Source organism: Sorex fumeus, unplaced genomic scaffold (genome assembly GCF_029834395.1).
Source record: "Sorex fumeus unplaced genomic scaffold, SorFum_2.1 ptg000035l, whole genome shotgun sequence".
NCBI lineage: Eukaryota > Metazoa > Chordata > Mammalia > Eulipotyphla > Soricidae > Sorex > Sorex fumeus.
The window spans coordinates 11,908,917-11,927,096 of record NW_026606092.1 but is presented as its reverse complement, the minus strand read 5'-3'; the positions used below and the strand labels follow the sequence as shown (position 1 = coordinate 11,927,096).

The following is an 18,180-nucleotide window of genomic DNA, read 5'->3' as shown; positions in this document are numbered from 1 at the left end:
CCCCACTCCCCCATCTCTCCTTCCCTTCATGCTCATTCCAGTGCAACTTGTGGCCAAATGTCTTGACTGTTAAGAAATGGCTTTGGGTGCTTTGAATATTTATAGGTAATTATTAAAACCCCAGAGAAGTCATTGCTTCCTACCCAGAAATGCTTCATGAAGCAAGTCTGATCATGCAGAGAGATAAAGAGCAGGAGGGCTGAGCTGTTGGTGATTCCCTATCATTAGACATTCTGAAGGGAAGTTTGACTTCAAAGCTCTTCCAGGTGACTTATCGATTCATATTTACAAGTTACCTTGATTACAGAATAGCTTTTATGACTAAGGGTAATTTTTCCACACAAGCTATTCCCATCAGTGGTCTTGAGCAAGCCGGTGGAGAGTGAGTAATTATTGGAAATAGGGTGTGAGGCATAAAGCAGCTCTGGAAAGGACAATGGGAACTGCCAGCTATGGCAGTTTTGGATTTCAGTGCACTGTCTGAAATTCTAATATTCAGAGAAAACACAGATTTAATTTATTGGCTTTTGTTTGGGGACCAAACTTGGCGGTGATGCTCAGTACTAGTCTTAGTTCTGTGCTCAGTACTTGATCCTGGTGGTGCACAGGGGACCAGATCTTGTCATCGATCAAACATGGCCTCCTGTGGAGTTCATGCCCAATTCAATCAGCTTAATCAATGGCTGAATAAATAGCAGTATGCCTACATATTTATAAAAAAAAAAAACCAAAAACACTGGCCTCCTGTATGCTAAGCATGTACTCCAGTCCTTTGAGCTGTTGAAGCTCTGGCCTCCTAATATTCATTTAAATAAATTTGCCTATGATTTGCCCAAAGCCATTCAAAATATAACTGCTGTGTTATCTCTCTGGTTCAAAAATATTCGATGATGTGCTGGAATTCTCTGATGCATCCCCGCCAGACATTTTCCCTGTTGTTCATATAGCCATGTTGAAGACAGAAAGAAAAAGTTTGGTGAACTAAACTCTAACAGTGCTTTCCTTGGTATTTAAACAAGTTTTAAGAAAATGTCTAGCTCTATATATTCATTCTTTGTATCACTTTTACTTGAATTCCTGGATGCAGGCAGAGTTTCTGGGAATAAGCTAGAAGGTAGGACTGTATCCATTTTAGTTTTTGTCTTTTTTGTTTTCAGTTTTTGTTTCTGTTGTGAATAATTATTTTTTCATTTCCTCTGCCCTTCCTTCCTCTGTTGTTGTGGTGATTTGTGTTTGCACTCTCCTGGCTATAGTTGCACACACACTTTTTTTTTTTGATTGAGCTGATTTTCAGGAATCACATGATCACTCTTTCAGCTGCGTCTCTTTAGTCGTGGTGCGTGCACATGTGCTTGCCGGGGATTGCACTCTTAGTTGAGGCCATGGGCTATGGTTGTGATGGTTGATAGGCAGGTCCTGGATGCTCCAGCTTCTTCAACTTCATAAACTGTAACTGAATGTGTGGGGGAAATCTTAAAATCTTAAAAAATCTTAAAAATTCTGTTTTAAGTTAATTTTCTTTATGATTTATTTTTGGTTAAGTTTTGATTTTATGACCCGAGTTCGATTCCTCCGCCCCTCTCGGAGAGCCCGGCAAGCTACCGAGAGTATTTGATATGCCAAACACAGTAACAACAAAGTCTCCAATGGAGACGTTACTGGGCCCGCTCGAGCAAATCGACGATCAACGGAAGGGCCTTTACCTTTACTATTTTTTAATAGCTATTTTATATACTTAGAGGCCTAGGGTCACAAAAAAATTTCTGGGGTAAAAATGGGTCATGAGTAAAAAGAATATAGGAAGCCCTGGGCTAGGTCACTGCATCATTCCTGCAGATCCTGTTCTGTGTCTTAGAAATACATTAGTAAGTTACTCAAACAAGTGACATGGGTGCCTAAAGCACGAGCAAAGCCAAATGTGTACATTCTTTAAAGTATGAGTTTGTTCATTGGTTTTGGAACCACACCTGGTGGTACTCAGGACTTACTCCTGGCTCTGTGCTCCTGGTGAGAATGGGATTATACAGGGTATCAGGGATTGAACCCAGGTCAGCTGTGTGCAACTCTAGTGCCCTATCAGCTGTACTAATGCTGTGGCCCCTAAAGCATGAGATTAATAAGTTTAGATCTTGTCTATAATTTTAGGAGAATGATTATCAGGAAGTAGAAGTCACCCGAAGCACTGAATGTGCATATTTTAGAAGGGCCCTCTGGCTTGCACAATTTCAAGAAAGAGATGGAGAAAATTGCATTTATTGACTGCCATAATGGGCTTCCCCAGTTGAGCGAAAGCCTGTAGATGTGCTGCTCAACCAGACTGTGTCATTTTTTTAAATTTTTAGATTTTTTTTTTCTCTTTGGGTCACACCTGGCAGTGCTCAGGGTTTACTCCTGGTGGTGCTCAGGGGACCATATGGAATGCTGGGAATCAAACTCGGGTTAGCCCATGCAAGGAAAATGCCCTACCCACTGTGCTATCGCTCCAGACCCCCAGACTGTGTTATTTTAATGGGATGGATTTTGATGGGTCTTTCAGGTGCATCTGAAGACCTTGCCAAAGGAACAAACAGTAGAGGTGTCTTGACTCCTGTTCACAGATTCAAATTTTAGCTCCCTTGGCCTGAGCCTGCATGGCGGTTCATTGAATTTCGTGCATTCAGGATCTGATGTGGAGGAAGGGAGTTGGTGTAGAGGATGGAGCAGTTTGACTTGTCATTGACCACAGGAGTTTTTTAAATTGGACAGTTGTAATATTTTAAAGCATAGGTTCCATTTATATCTTGTTTCGTCTCTGGCATCAACTGCTATCATACTAGGTTAGGAATAAGAACTGGGTGGTGGATGGAAAGTGGGGAGTGGGGGTGTGGAGTGGGTTTGGCTCAATGACAAAAACCCCGGCCCTGAGTCCAATCTCCACTGCTGTCTGCATGTGCCAAGCAAGGTCTGGCCACTGCACTGTGTGCCCTCCACCTTCCCCTGACCACGTCCATCTCTGCCACTCCATGTTTGCCATGCTGTAGCTGAGTGTGTGTGTGAGTATTGCAGCTGATATACAGCACCTCTGCTGAGCATCGTGACTGAAATATGTGTTTGTACTTAGGCCAGAAGTTGTTTTTTGTTTGCTTTGTTTGTTTTGTTTTTGTTTGGGAGTCACATGTGGCAGTGCTCAGAGATCATTCCTGGTGGGCTCTGGACACCAACATGGGATGCTGGGATGGAGCCCAGATTGGCCTTATGCATGGCCAGTGCCTTACCCACTGCCCTATCTCTCTGGCCCCAGATGTTCAGCTTCTGAGGAACACAACTCTGGTAAAAGCACAGAGAAAAAGCAGATACTTATCTGGAAAAAGAACAGCTGGGTTTTAACTAGCTTACTGATTATTTTCCACCTAATTTATTTATTTTTTATTTTCCACCTGATTTATTTTTTTCTTAGAGGGTGGAGGTGGAGGGGGGTAATATGCAAGGGAGGTGCCTTAATCCACTACTGTATGATCTCTCCAGCTCAATTATTTATATGTTTATTTGGGGGAGAATGTTTGGGAACCAGACCCATCGGTGTTCACAGAACCATATGTGGGGACAAGGCTTAACCTGGGGTTAGTGGAATAATGGCCAGTACCCTTCACCCCATTATATCTCTCCAGCCAAATTATTTTTAAACAAAGGGAAAATATTAATAGATGACTCGTCACAAGCTACTTCGCCCTTTTTTTTAAAGTATTAAACAATAACCAAGTATACTTTTTCAGTAAAAGGATAATCTTTTTGATAATGGTAAGATGATCTATAACGTTTTTAATTCTATAAGTAGGCATTACTTGAATGTCCAGGAAGTCTGGAAATCTTACTTTTCCATGTGCTGGAAAAGTACAAGTTTATATGGCCTATTGAATGCTATAAATATTCAGGCCAGTTCAGTGTTGCAATATGCTATACTATCCTATTGTCATATAACCAAGGGCCAAGTATAAATCTATTGCTAGGAAAATATTTAGGTGGAAAATAATCAGATGAGAATTGTCTTAAATCCATGACAAATATGATTTTTCTATTTATTTTTTGTTTTGTTTTGTTCATTTTGGGGGGGCCATGTTTGGTAGTGTTCAGGGACTATTTCTGGCTCAGTGTTCACGGATCAACCAAGGGACCACATGCAGTTCTGGGGATTAAATCAGAGTTTACCACGTGGGAAGAAAGAGTCTTAATCCCTCTAGTATCTCTCTTGTCCTGTTTATAAAGCTGATTCTTTTAGATTTTTTCTTCCTATTTGTTTGAAACCTAAGTAGAGCATAACAATAGTGAAGCCAGTGCTTGTGTTCTACTTGGACTAAGATCTAGAATTTTGCTATTCCCTGTCAAGAGCCTTTTTTTGCCATTCCCCTTCCCCAATCCTTTAGGTTTCTTTTTGTTTTTGTTTTTGGATCACACCCGGTGGTACTCAGGTGCTACTTCTGGCTCTGTGCTCAGGAATCACTCCTGGGGGATCATATGGGATGTCAGGGATCCAACTCAGGTTGGCTGCGTGCAAGACAAATGCTCTACCTGCTGTACTCCGGGCCTCCAGCACTCATTGTTATGCTTCTCCTTGTGCACACCTGTGCATGTGTGTGTGTGTGTGTGTAGTGTATGTAGAAACTGTATTCTATATTCTAGATGCATATACTTAAAGCTACCTATGTATGTATCTGTGATTGTTAAAGTTTAATTCTGCTTGCTTTGTAAATATTGAGTTCTTAGTTCTTTTTGTCCTAACCTCAGGTTTATCAGATTTGTCCATATAAGAATTTATAGTGTAGTTTGTCATTATATTGACATAATGCAAACATTTAGGTATTTTATAGTTTGTGAACATTGGCTTTTACTCATATCACTACTGTTTATTCCTGTCTGGGCGTTATGAAACTCATATATACACCAGCAGGAGTTTCTGCAAATGTGGTCCTTTTGATCCATAGCCTCAGTGTAAAACCGGTTAGAAACACAGATTCTTGGATCCTGCTTCTTGGAGCTCTGCTTTCAGTCACCAGATTGAGGTCTGTACTACAGACTTATCTCAGTGACTTTGCATAAAAGGATGTTTAATCTTTTAAACTGGAACTGCTCTGGGAACCTATTCCCAATAACACATACATATATATGCTAAATGCACGTGCTCGCTCTGCCCTGGACTCATTACCCATTTTTGAGACCACTTCGTTTTTCCCAGTTTGGGCCAAGTGTTTGCTAGTTGCCCATACTGGAGATCTTTAAGAGAATATGCAAGAGACTAAAGGCCAGCTAGGAGAACCTAAGTAGGATCTCTGCTTGGGCAGAGAACTCTTCTGAGAACCAAAGTTGCAGAGTCCCACAGAGAAAAGAATAGACAAGAGGTCACGCCATGCATTTCACCCACCCCACCATAGTATCTTATGCCCCTGTGGTTCTCTGAATTTCATCTTATTCCTCTGTCAAGAGAGGGTGGTAAAACCCACTGTCAGTTAAAAACCAGGAGAGGGTTCAACAGGACCCGGAAGCGGAGATCCTTTGCTCATTTTCCCCAGTCTCTGGCGACCCAGGGGTAATGCCCATAAGCCACCTCCTGCCAGCAGCAGATAATCCCATCATTGGCCACCCTCCAGATCACATGTCTGCTTCTCCTGGAAAGGAGCATAACATGAGGCCCCCAAAACCATGCCACCGAACTCTGTGCCAGTCTGTTTTCACTGGCTGTGCCAGGCTGTTTTCACCACCCAGAGGGGAGTGGGTGAGAGCCCTCCTTGTCCCAAGGGACCCAGCCCCGGCAGCCAACCTCCACAACCCAACTGTTGCCACACTCAAGTCTGCTCGCTACATGCTCGGGCTGAACCTTACATATGAGTGAACATATTCCTGGACCTCACATATGAGTAAACATATTCCTAGACCATGCGGGCGCATATCATAAGACACACCCTACCCATTCTTCATAATTACCACACCATATTTGATGGAGTTCAGACAGGAGGCAACAAATCATAGAGGGAAATATATATATATATGCATATATACATATTTTCAGATATATATATATATATATATATATTCCAAAGCTCACATCAACCAAACTTAAACAACATGTTAGTGATATCCTATAGAATGTCTTAATGGCTCCTGCCAAAATAGAACAATCTTCACATGGTTTCCTGTATGAGCACTTTTTTGTAAGCATGTTCAGTAGTTGTTCATAACAGATAATACAAAATATATTCTTTCAGTTGTGTTTTGGGACAGGGCTTGGGGCTTGGGATGGAAACATCCCGAATTTGGTAGTGGGAAGTATAATGGTAGTGGGATTGGCGTTTGAATATTAAATGTAATCAAATATTGTGAACTAACTTATAAAATAAAAAACACTAAAAAAAGAAAACCATGAAAGTGGTCTGCTAATGTGCAGGACTATACTGACTCTCTGGACATGTCCCAGCTTGGCACAGCTGCACTCGTGTGCGTGTGGCTGGGTCAACCGTGTCTTTTGCCTTCAGAGTGTTCATGTTTTTTTAACACTTTTCCTCTGTGTCTCTGGCAGGAACGGTTCCAGGTGAAGAATCCTCCCCATACCTACATTCAAAAGCTGAAGGGCTACCTGGATCCAGCTGTCACCAGGAAGGTAATATAGGTTTGTTTCCTTCCACCTTTTGTGGCAAATCTTCTTGCACTGGAGGAGGCCTTCCTTCCTCTGCCAGCACCTCCTGGAAAACAACCTTTGGAGACATTACAAGACAAAGGAAAAAGCCATCCTGGCTGGAGGAGTCCTTACAAGCACTTTGCACAAGTGGGAGGCACCTCCCTGGGAGGGTTTATTGAGTGCCTGTCACTTCCAATCATACCGGGCCGAGTCCCGTCCAGAGGTGGCCAGCCAGTGGAAAGACAGATTCACAAAGGGAATACTTGTCTTTCATGCCTTGATGCATTTCCAGAGACCTTGAGAAATCAGTAGGGCTTTGTCATCCCAGCTGTGCACTCACATCCTGTGTTGGTGCTTTTAGCAGCCTTCCGCACCCTAACCCTGCTCTGGCCCCTGCAAGGTAAGGAAAGACCAGCCAATGCCTTGTCTCCTTTTGCAAACAAGCCCTGCTTTGTGTGGCCGTAACAGTTGGTTTAAACTGATGCCTTGCAGGAAAGCGTTCAGCCTGGCACAGCCCCGTGGGCCTGAATGGTCCTGGGATTTCAGGCAGAGTTGTCCCTGCTTGAGGGGGTAAATGGTTCTTTGCCAGATGGCATTTGTGTTTCCGTTGACCCGCCACAACCCTGCTTTGAAGGGTGCCGCAAAAATATCTTCATGGAATTCCAAATTCCCGTGCTTCAATAGGTCAAACAAAGAAAAAAGACACACTTATTCCTAATTAGGCATGATTTCCAGGAGGACTCCAGGGTCTTGTATTTTCCTCCCAATTGTCTTTTTTTTTTCTTTTACTTTCATTTTAAAACGCCTGCTCACTTCCACAATTGCCACAGATCAAGCAATAGAGCAGCATTTGCTTGCTTCGGGGGTGTTTGCTTGCCCTTTTCTTACCCTGTGCTTAATTTGCAAACAAGTTGAAATAAAGTTTGGCAGTGGTCATGAAAATGAACCCTGCATTGTGGAAGCAGTATGTGTGTGATTCAGATGCTGTACAACCTTGTCTCTTGAGGATGTGCTTCACAGTACCATGGTATCTGCCCCCCAGATAGTCACAGGCATTTCCTTTTAAAATCATCTTTTGGGGTGGGGGGAGAGGGCAGAGAAAGAGTATAGTGTGTAAGGCACTTGCCTGGCACCTAGCTGACCTGGGTTCTACACCTGACACTCCATGTGGTCTCCCAGTGCACTCAGTGACCGTCAGGTAGAGCCAGGAATAAGCCCTGAATACTGTTGGTTGTGGCCCCAAACCCAAAATAAGTAAAAAAAGATAAAATGAAAATAGAAAAGTCTTCTGGGGCTGGAGAGATTGTACAGTGTGGAGGGTTCTTGCTTTGCTCACGGTCTACCTGGGTTTAATCCCAGGCACAGTGCCAGGAGTGGTCCCAGAACACAAAGCCAGGAGTAAACACTGAGCACCACTGTGGCCCCCACGTCACCCCCCCAAAAAGTTAAAAGGTCTTTTTTCAGGGGCCAGAAAGATTGTACAGTGGATAGGTAGCCTGCCTTGCACATACCCAACCCAGGTTCGATCCCCAGTACCATATATGATCCCCCGAGCTCTGCCAGCAATGATTCTTGAGTGCAGAGCCAGGAGCAAGCTCTAAGCTGGGTGTGACCCCCTCCTCCCAAAACAAAACAAAACCAAAGAAATCTTTTGTCCAGCCCCTCATTTTGACAGTTGGGCCATGTTTGTTCGTTTCTTGTTTGTCTAGTTGCTCAGGAACTTAGCTGATTTGATTTTATCGTAATCTGATGATTATGCATTACCAAAAACCACACTGCACACAGGTGTGCTTCTGAGCCTAATTTTTGCCCATGGGCCTGCAAGATTGTTTTACAAATTATTCAGAAACCCCCTACCTACAGCCATTTAAATTGGATGGTTCAGACCATCAGCAAGAAGCACACTCTGTCCAGAAAGAGTCTAACATAAAAGCTGTGGTGTTTTCACAAGCTGGAGGGCTTCCCTCACACAGAGCATGATTTCTCCAAACAATTTGCTCTGTAAGAAGGAAGAGGAGCCCGAGCAATAGTAGAGGGTGTAAGGCCCTTGCCTTGCACACAACCTACCCAGGTTGGATCCCCTGTATCCCATACAATCTCTGAGCACCACCAAGAGTGATTCTTGAATCCAGATCCAGGAGAAACCCAGAGAATTTCTGTTGGTGTTCCCAGAACCAAAAAAGAAAGAAAAAGAGAGGGAAAAAAAAAAGAAATGACATGAATGCACAGAGAGCAATCTTTCTTTCTTTCTTTCTTTCTTTCTTTCTTTCTTTCTTTCTTTTTTCTTTCTTTCTTCTTTCTTTCTTTCTTTCTTTCTTTCTTTCTTTCTTTCTTTCTTTCTTTCTTTCTTTCTTTCTTTCGAGGCACCGTGCGATATAGTTACAATGCTTTCATGTTTGAGTTTCAGTCATATAATGATCAAACACCCATCCCTCCACCAGTGCACATTCTCCATCACCAATGTCCCTCTCCCCCACTCCCACCCCCACTTCCCAACCCTCCCTCGGCCTCTATGGCAGACAGTTTCCCCCATACTTTCTCTCCACTTTGGGGTATTATGGTTTGCAATACAGATACCAAGAGGCTATCACATTTGGTCTTTTATCTACTTTCAGCACACATCTCCCATCCCGAGCTGTCCCTCCTACCCCCACAGCTGCCATGGCCATGGCCAGAAAGTGCCGGATTCCAACATCCTTCCAACTCTAGGGGTCCCTGCCATTTCTTCAGCCTTACATGAAAAGAGGGGTGGAGTGCCCTTTTTTTATCATTGCACTGGGGACACTTATTTCATCTGTTTCATTATAACTGAGAATGACTTTAGGTACTTCCAAAGGGGCAGTCGGGGCAAGACTGGGGAATGGTTTGCCTCCATGGGGCCTTGGAAGAAGTTTGGGGAGGAGCAAAGGGTCTTCTGCAGAGAAGGTGAGGGAGCTGTCTCAAGTGGGTGACCTAGGGGTGGCCTTTGGTCCCAGCTGAGCCACACCATATCTCTCCCAGTCACACATTCTGGTATCTTCCTTTTGAGTCTTCCTCCTTGAATTCCTGTTCATTGTTTTTCTTTTTCTTTTTTGTTTTGTTTTGTTTTTGGTCACACCCCGGGGTGCTCGGGGGCTACTTCTAGCCCAGGATTCAGCAGGCCACATGGTACCTGGATTTCACATAGTCCTCCCTCGTGTAGAGCATCTGCTCTGGCCCTTTGAGCCATCTCCAAGGCCCAGGTTCCTGTTTAGTTTTTGTTGAACACCCAGTTTCCACTGCATTGTTGATAGCAGACGAGCAGTCATATCATCCTGGGCCAAAATTCTCCAAAGGTTTTTCTGGAAACCGTGCAGCTTGAATGTGGTTTGGGTGTGTAGCACCGAATACTGAGAACTCTTCTTGGGGTTTATATCAGCTCTCCATTCAGGGGGGGCTTCAGTATTTGATCCCTGTGAATCAGGATTTCTGCAGGAAGGTGTGGTCCAAAGCAGCCATGTAACCCAGTGACATCTTGGATATTAGTTAGGAGTGGATGGAGAGATGAGCATCATGACGGGAAGGAGTCATGAACAGAGATAGACCCGGGGAGTTCAGGAAGGATTAGTGGAATTTTTGAGAGGCTGGGGAATGTGGAAGCACATTCCCAAAGTCAGGCGAAAGTGTTCCAGATGAGAAACCTTCCATATCAGGGTTCTGGGGCGGAAGTAACCTTGATTGATTACTTTCAGAAAATGTTAGATTATGTAGAATAGAGTTGACATCACTAGCCCAAGACTGCTGCCTTAGAAAGGAGTGCTTATGAGATTTCCTGGAATTTCCTGATAAGAGTGACTTACTGGGGGCCTGGAGAGAGACAGTACAGCAGGTAGGGAACTGATCTTACATGTGGCCAACTTGGATTCAACTTGAACATCATGTATGGTCCCCCGAGCACTACCAAGAGTGAACCCTGAGCTCAAAGCAATTCCTGAGCTCCGCTGAGTGTGTCCTCTCCCCTACTCCCACCCCTTTCTGCCTGATAATAAAAGAATCACTCACTGAGACCACAAAGCTAGGATAGGGCATTCTGTGCCTTGCATGCCTCCGACCCTCGTTCGATCTCTGGCACAAACTATGGCCCCTGAGCTCTGCCTGGAATGACTCCCAGCACAGAGTCAAGAGTAGCCCCTGAGTCACTGATTGGTATGACCCCCAAACTCTTTCCTCCTCACAAAAAAATAAAATAAAATAAAAACCAAGAATGACTCACTGTGCCTACAGAGTTGATGTCAGCAATATGGCATATGTTGACTGCCCATTTCTTTCTTGTGTCTGGATTCTGGGGATGTGTCATGTGGAGGGCTGGAGCCATAGCACAGCAGGTAGGGCGCTTGCCTTGCATGCAGCCAACCCGGCTGATCCAGGTTCGATTCCTCCGCCCCTCTTGGAGAGCCTGGCAAGCTTCCAAGAGTATCTCGCCCACACGGCAAAGCCTGGCAAGCTACCTGTGATGTGTTAGATATGCCAAACACAGTAACAACAAATCTCACAATGGAGACGTCACTAGGCCCACTCGAGCAAATCAATGAACAATGGGAGGACAGTACAGTGCAGACAGTGCCATGTGAACAGTGCTGTGTCCAGACCCAGTATATACCTTGGTCTCTAATGAACTTTTCTGGAGGACATTTCAGGATTATCGTCATTTTTCCCTTCATGGGGAAATGGCACTTTGAAGTCTCGTTTCCTTTGGACTTTTTCCAGTTCTTCACTCTAGAGATGGTTCTTGTGACCTTTCTTTGTATTAATTTAATAGCTTTCAGGGGGCTGGAGCAATAGCACAGTGGGTGGAGCATTTGCCTTGCACACGGCTGACCCAGGTTCGATTCCCAGCATCCCATATGGTCCCCTGAGCACCACCAGGTGTAATTCCTAAGTGCAGAGCCAGGAGTAACCCCTGTGCATTGCCAGGTGTGAACCCAAAGGAAAATAATAATAATAATAATAATAATAATAATAATAGCTGTGAGGACAATTGCAGAACTAGTCTCATTCGCCATTAAAACTGGGGTGGCCTTGGACCTGGGTATGTATGTTGGTGACTATTGTTGTGGAAATGGGGGTGCAGTAGTCTGCATACTCAAAAATAGGACATGAAATAAGATATATGCCCTTCCTCATTAACTTTTTTAGGATGAGAAAAATGTGTGTTATTTTGCAAAAAGAAAAGTCGGAGAAACCCACTTTCGAAGCAGGGTTGATTTCATATTTTGCTCAGCTTTTTACAGGGAAATTGTAGTTCTATCAGTTGCAAAAATATGTTTTGTAAGAATGTTTGTTCTTGAATTGCAGAAATTCAGGCGGCGAGTTCAGGAATCCACACAAGTGCTAAGAGAACTGGAAATTTCTTTACGAACCAACCATATTGGGTAAGTGTGCCCAGTTAATATTTGAGCTCTAAGACTTTTGGACAATTTACAAAGGAACTGAATCATGTCCAATGAACTAATTGTTCATTATAAGTTTGTATTGTTCATTATAAGTTAAGAGGCTTCAGTTTAGAGGGGTGGAGCTTCTGTGAATAGTTGGATTGGTCGCTGTACAAAAATTAGTTGGAGCTGGACACAGGGTCTTTGAGTTGGAATATTAATAACAGTCGTAAATTTTGTTTCACATGTATGCAGTGATAGATGCTTGGTCTATTATTGTGTGCATAACAATTTTCTGGCAAATCAGAACCTCCAGCAAGTCGATGTACTCAGATGTTTTGAAACCTTTCTAAGACTTCACTCGGTTTCCCAGAGTTGGTTTGTAGAATTGGCTTCATTTTCTGTACCTCAGTTCCCTCCCATATGTCCAGAAGGAATCAGAAGCTGGGGTGATGTCTCCTGCCCACCCTCATTGCACTTTCTTGGTTTATCTCCAAGACAAAATGATATCATGTCTACTGAAAATGCCTCATAAAATTGTACAAGTTATGGAACCCCGGGAGTTTTCAACAATAAGACTAATATAGAGTTACTTAGGATTTTTCCCTGTGTCATTCTTTGCTGATCTATTGAATATGAAGGTTAACGTGTATTATATCATCTTACAGAGTATCTTGTAAAATCAAAGTGTTAGAGAAATAAAGTTTACATCTACTTTAGACTGTATTTGTATAACTATTCAAATAGTTTAATTTCCACATTTATTTCAGTGAGCTTTTTTAAGTTGCAGAAATACAGAGATTGCTTTATAAGTGGTGGAGTTAGACTGACAATTAATCCTAAAGGATAATCTGATTTGTTTATCCTCTTGAGAGTGAAGCACTTGGAAATTGAACTTATTCTAACCTTTGTTCCAGAAAATGGATTACAGAACAATGAATCACATAATCCTGATTTTTAGAATCAGTGGAGAAATTATATGCCTTAGTCTCTTATTTTGCAGAACCAGAGGAGGTGATTCACGCCAAAGCTGCAGGACCAGGTGCTTTGGTTAAAAATACTGTGTCCTTTTTCTTCTTTAACTGGCAGCTTGTTCTTTGAAAGGAAATAAGATAATCAGAGCTCTGCGATCAAAGCAATAAGGCTTGTCTATTGGGGCTGAAAGTGGTAGTGATTTAATACATTTGGGCAGCCAAACTCATGAAATTCTAATACTTTCCAGTATTTGTGGATCCAGAACTAGGTTCTCTTGGTAAGGCCTAACCCTATACCATTGGCACAGCTTCTAGACTGAAAATGATGAAATGAACTGCAGCCAAAATTTGTGCAAATGGTCTAAAACCATTTTTCAAGCATTGCTGAAGTAATGTGAAATTGACCATCAAATACCAAAGCAAGGTAATTTCCAATATAGACTTGACTATGAATGAAGAGCCCTTGTTGGATTGAGGCCAGTGCAAATATGGCAAGCAATTGGACTCATTTGTTATTTTAGATACTATAGGAATTTTGAAAGAGTTCTTTCATCCTCACCAGCTATAGTTTTCACTTCCCTCCAACTTATGTGAGACATACTCCAAAAGTTTGACTTTAGCAGCCAGAAAATTCATGGACATGGATGCTTATTGACAGGCTGTGTGCAATCAGTTTTGCTGCAGCCACATATAGGGAACAAAACCACACACTAGAAAATGACCCGTGTTTCCTCTCCTGGAAACCCAAACCCAAAAGGGACTCTTCATTGTGAATATTAACTTATTTGGCCTCATTGGATTGGGAAGTTATCAGAAGAATTACTCAGATTACTCAATGATGGGGACTGGAATGACTATACAGTGGGAGGGAGCTTGCCTGGCCAATCTGGGTCTCTCTCGCTCTCTCTTTCTCTCTCTCTCTCTCTCACACACACACACACACACACACACATATGCACACACACATATATATACATATACATATATATTATTCAACAAAGTGAAGAAAATCATCATAATGAAAAATCATTTGAATCACAGTTGCCATATAAGGGATCCAGAAATTTAATGCTTTCTTTGATGTACCATACAAAAAGCAACTAACTTGATTCTCCTTTATCTTATGGGAAGAGAGAGCTTGGTTCTGATTTTTGCCATTTTAGTTATTTGAACTGAAATGAACTGCCTAAACCTTCTGTACTTACTTACCATATGGTCTAATTTGACTATCATCTATAAAATGATGATAAATAATATTTATGCCATAGGAGTCAGTGAGATAACTGATGCTCAATATTAAGTCTGAATTCATAGTAAATATTCAATATATGGTAGCCATTTTTGTTACACTTGTTGAAACAGTGTTGTATTTAGGTAATTTATGAATGTTATGTAAAACAACCTTAAAGAATTTTCTGGAGAGAATGTCACCTTCTCTTTTTAAAATGACTCTGATACCTTGAGGATTGTGATCCCAAAAATTGAAAGGAGGAGGGCTAAATGATAGTACAGTGGGTCAGGTGCTTGCCTTGCACATGGCCATCTGGGTTTAATTCCCAGTATCCCATATGGTCCCCTGAGCCAGCCAGGAGTGATTCTTGAGTGCAGAGTCAGGAGTAAGCCCTGAGCATTGCCACGTGTTGTCCCAAACCAAAACTAACCAACAAAAAATTGAAAGGAGAAATTACATTCAAAATCCAATTATTCTGGAGGGGGAAAAAATCTATTTCTGGCATGTGGCTGTGCTTCAAGGTGAAAATCTAGAACTTTGAAGCCTGAGTGATAGTACAGCCGATAGGGCACCTACCTTGCACAGTCTACGTAAGTTCAGTCTCCAGCATACCATATGGTTCTCAGAGCATTGCTAAGAATAATTCCTGAGTACAGAGCCAGGAATAATCCCTGAGCATCACTAGGTGTTAGTCCCTCTACCCCCCCCCCCAAAAAAAAACAACCCTCCCCCAAAATTCTAAGATTTTGCTGAGATTACTTTTCCAAAGAGAGGGTTCCTAGAGATAGTACAGCAGGTGAGACCTTGCCTTGGATGCGGCAAACTCAGGTTTGATCCCCGGCACCACCTATGGTCTCCTTGAGCCTGCCAGGAGTGATATCTGAATGCAGAGCCAGGGGTAAGTCCTGGGCACAGCTGCGTGTGGTCACCCAAAACAAACAAAAATAAACGTTCCCAGAGATAGCTTCTTAAGAATTTGTGCCAGGTTTTGTGCCAAGCCTGTAAATGTGGCCTGTTTTCTAAGAAAGAAAATTAATTTTCTTTGAGTCAAATTGAAATGACAGTTGGACTACAAGTAATCTAATTGCCTTACTCTTAATAACTATAATAATAGATTGATAATTATTGGATAATTACTTCTCCAAGTCCTTGAAATGATTTGAAATATTATCCTTGAAAAGAACTGGGGCTGGTGTGGTAGTACAGTGGGTAGGATGTTTACCTTCATGTGGCCGACCCAGGTTCGATCCCAGCATCCTATATGGTCCCCTGAGGAGTAATTCCTGAGTGCAGAGCCAGGAGTAAGCCCTGTGCATCATGGGTGTGACCCAAAAAGCCAAAAAAAAAAAAAAGAAAGAAAAAAAAAGAACCAAGTGCCTTTAGAGCACACTGAGTATGCAGTGTGAGCGGCTGCCTATCGCAATGTTCGCGTGCCAGGGTGATAAGATTGAAGTGGCTGAGATACTAGAACTAAAGAGATCTATGGGCTTTTTCTCCACAGCACTGTGATGCTAGCTCTTGCTCCTTGCAGTTAATTTATATGAATAAAGCTCCCTGTTATGGTTGAAGATTACTTTCCACCCTGTATGTGAGGTCAGAGTCCTGAAAGATGCTCAATTCATTATCTTTGAGAGCCGAGTGAGGGAGCCTGATGTCACAGGAGGAATGTGCCAAGTTGGCAACGTGGGGTTCGCAGAAGGGGAAGGAGCCAGTGAACAACTTCCCTCCTTTATGTTCTTTCTTATGTGGCAGTACGACCAGGTCCTGGAGAAAAAGTGAAAGAATATTATACTAAGGCTGGATTTCAGAAGTTCCTAGGGTGGTGTGTGCATGCCTTTGTTTGGGGACCATATTCTGTAGTGCACAAGGACTACTGCCAGCGTGATGTTTGGGGTTTGCTCTCGGCAGTTCTCAGAAGATTCTTCTCTTTACATGTAAAGATTGCGCTTAAGTCCATCGAGCCATCTCTCTGGTCTTACATGATAAAGTAAAATATTTATTTATTTACTTTTGCTTTTTTTGGGTTACACTCAGTGATGCACAGGGGTTACTCCTTGGAGAGCTATTCCTGCACTCAGAAATTACTCCTGGTGGTGCTCGGGGGAGCATATGGGATGCTGGGAATTGAACCTGGGTTGGCTGCGTGCAAGGCAGACACCCTACCTGCTTTGCTATTGCTCCAGCCCCAAAGTAAACTATTTAATAATATTGAATAAATGAAGATATCAATATAAAGCAAAACTATTGATAATCACCAGTCTCATCAAAATAGGCTTTTAAGTATGATCATTATGCCAAGCTTCTGATTCTTTTCTTAGATATCTCAAACTTTATAGTTTGCAGGCAACACTGTCAGTTGCTTATCTTGAAATAACAGTCTCCCTTTATTCACTTCTGAAAAAGAACTTGCACAACCCCCTTTTTGTCAGTCACTTGTAGTCCTTGTGTAAACATGGCTGGTTCAGTTCACAGTTAAGTAGGTGCTTTTCTCAAGACAGTCGTGACACTCCGGTGAGCCGCAGAAGTGCTCTTGTGAGCACTTGGTCATATAGAAAAGAAAAAAGATTTTTAATCCCACATTGAAGATACTGCCCTCCAGATCCAAAGCACTGCAATAAAACGAGCCCCATGAACTTATGGGTTTCCTGGTACATATAAAAGTTCTGCTTCCACTATACTAGAGTCTCTTGAGTGAATAATGTCTCTTTAGTGAATACTAGAGACTCCTAAGTGAATGTCTAAAAAATACTGTATTGTGTACTGTGCTACAAGTAGGCAAAGGACCAAACATGATGGCCTCTCAGTATCTGTATTGCAAACCATAAGTAGAGAGAGAGAGTAAGAAGGAAATTGTTTGCCACAGAGGCAGGGGGTGGAGTGAGTTGGCAGGAGGGATACTGGGGATATTGGTGGTGGGAAATGTACTTTGGTGGAGGGATGATTGTTCGATCATTGTATGATTGAAACTCAAATCATGAAAGCTTTGTAACTGTATCTCATGGTGATTCAATAAAACAATTTAAAAAAGAGTGTACTGGGCTGGAGAGCTAGTACAGTGGTTAATATGCTTGTTTTGCACACGACTGACTATAGTTCAATTCCCAGTACCACGTGTGGTTCCCTGAACACCTTCAGGAGTGAACCCCTAATGATAGAGCCAAACGTAACCCCTGAGCACTGCTGGGCATGAAACAACGCCACCCCTTCCATAAATAAACAAAAAAATAGAATTAAAAATATTGTAGTGATTTTGAATAAGTTTGACAGAGATGTGGAATGAGCACATCCTGTTGGGAAAATGGCATCAACAAACTTGCTTGATGCTGGTTTCACACACATCTTTAGTTTGTTATAAAAAAAAAACACATCTGTGGGGCTGGAGCGATAGCACAGTGGGTATGGCGTTTGCCTAGCACACGGCCAACCCAGGTTCGATTCCCAGCATCCCATATGGTTCCCTGAGCACTGCCAGGAGTAATTCCTGAGTGCACAAGCCAGGACTAACCCCTGTGCAACACCGGGTATGACCCAAAAAGCAAACAAACAAACAAAACCCTGCATCTGTAAGTGGTGCAAGTAAAGCACCATGCCTATATATTGAGGAGCAGGCTTTAATGCAATCAAGATTTTGGGGGGGGCGGGGGAGCTAAACAGTGCTCAGGAGTTCCAGGGCCGCTCCCTGCAATTCTCAGCCAACCATTCCGATGGTTGTTGCTGGAAATTTACCCGGGATTGGCTGCATACAAGGCATGCCCCTATTCTCTCTCTCTCTCCTTTCTCTCTCTCTCTCTCTCTCTCTCTCTCTCTCTCTCTCCCTCTCACTTTTTTATCAATAGATCTTAGCCTCATTAAAAGTAATCTTAGAGAGGAAAAGTGCCCACCATAGAGGCAGACTGGGGGAGCGGAGTGGGAGGGAAACTGGGGACATTGGTGTTAAGA

General features: G+C 42.8%; 1 protein-coding gene across 1 annotated transcript in view; it reads left to right on the top strand.

Annotated features, from left to right (window-relative positions):
• The window catches only part of FMNL2 (formin like 2), a 372,490-nt gene that overhangs the window by 229,953 nt on the left and 124,357 nt on the right, over window positions 1-18,180 (top strand). Inside the window, exons 3-4 of the mRNA XM_056117609.1 lie at window positions 6,548-6,628; window positions 11,960-12,036. Coding sequence (XP_055973584.1) covers window positions 6,548-6,628; window positions 11,960-12,036 — 158 coding nt within the window. The remainder of the gene's footprint in view (window positions 1-6,547; window positions 6,629-11,959; window positions 12,037-18,180) is intronic.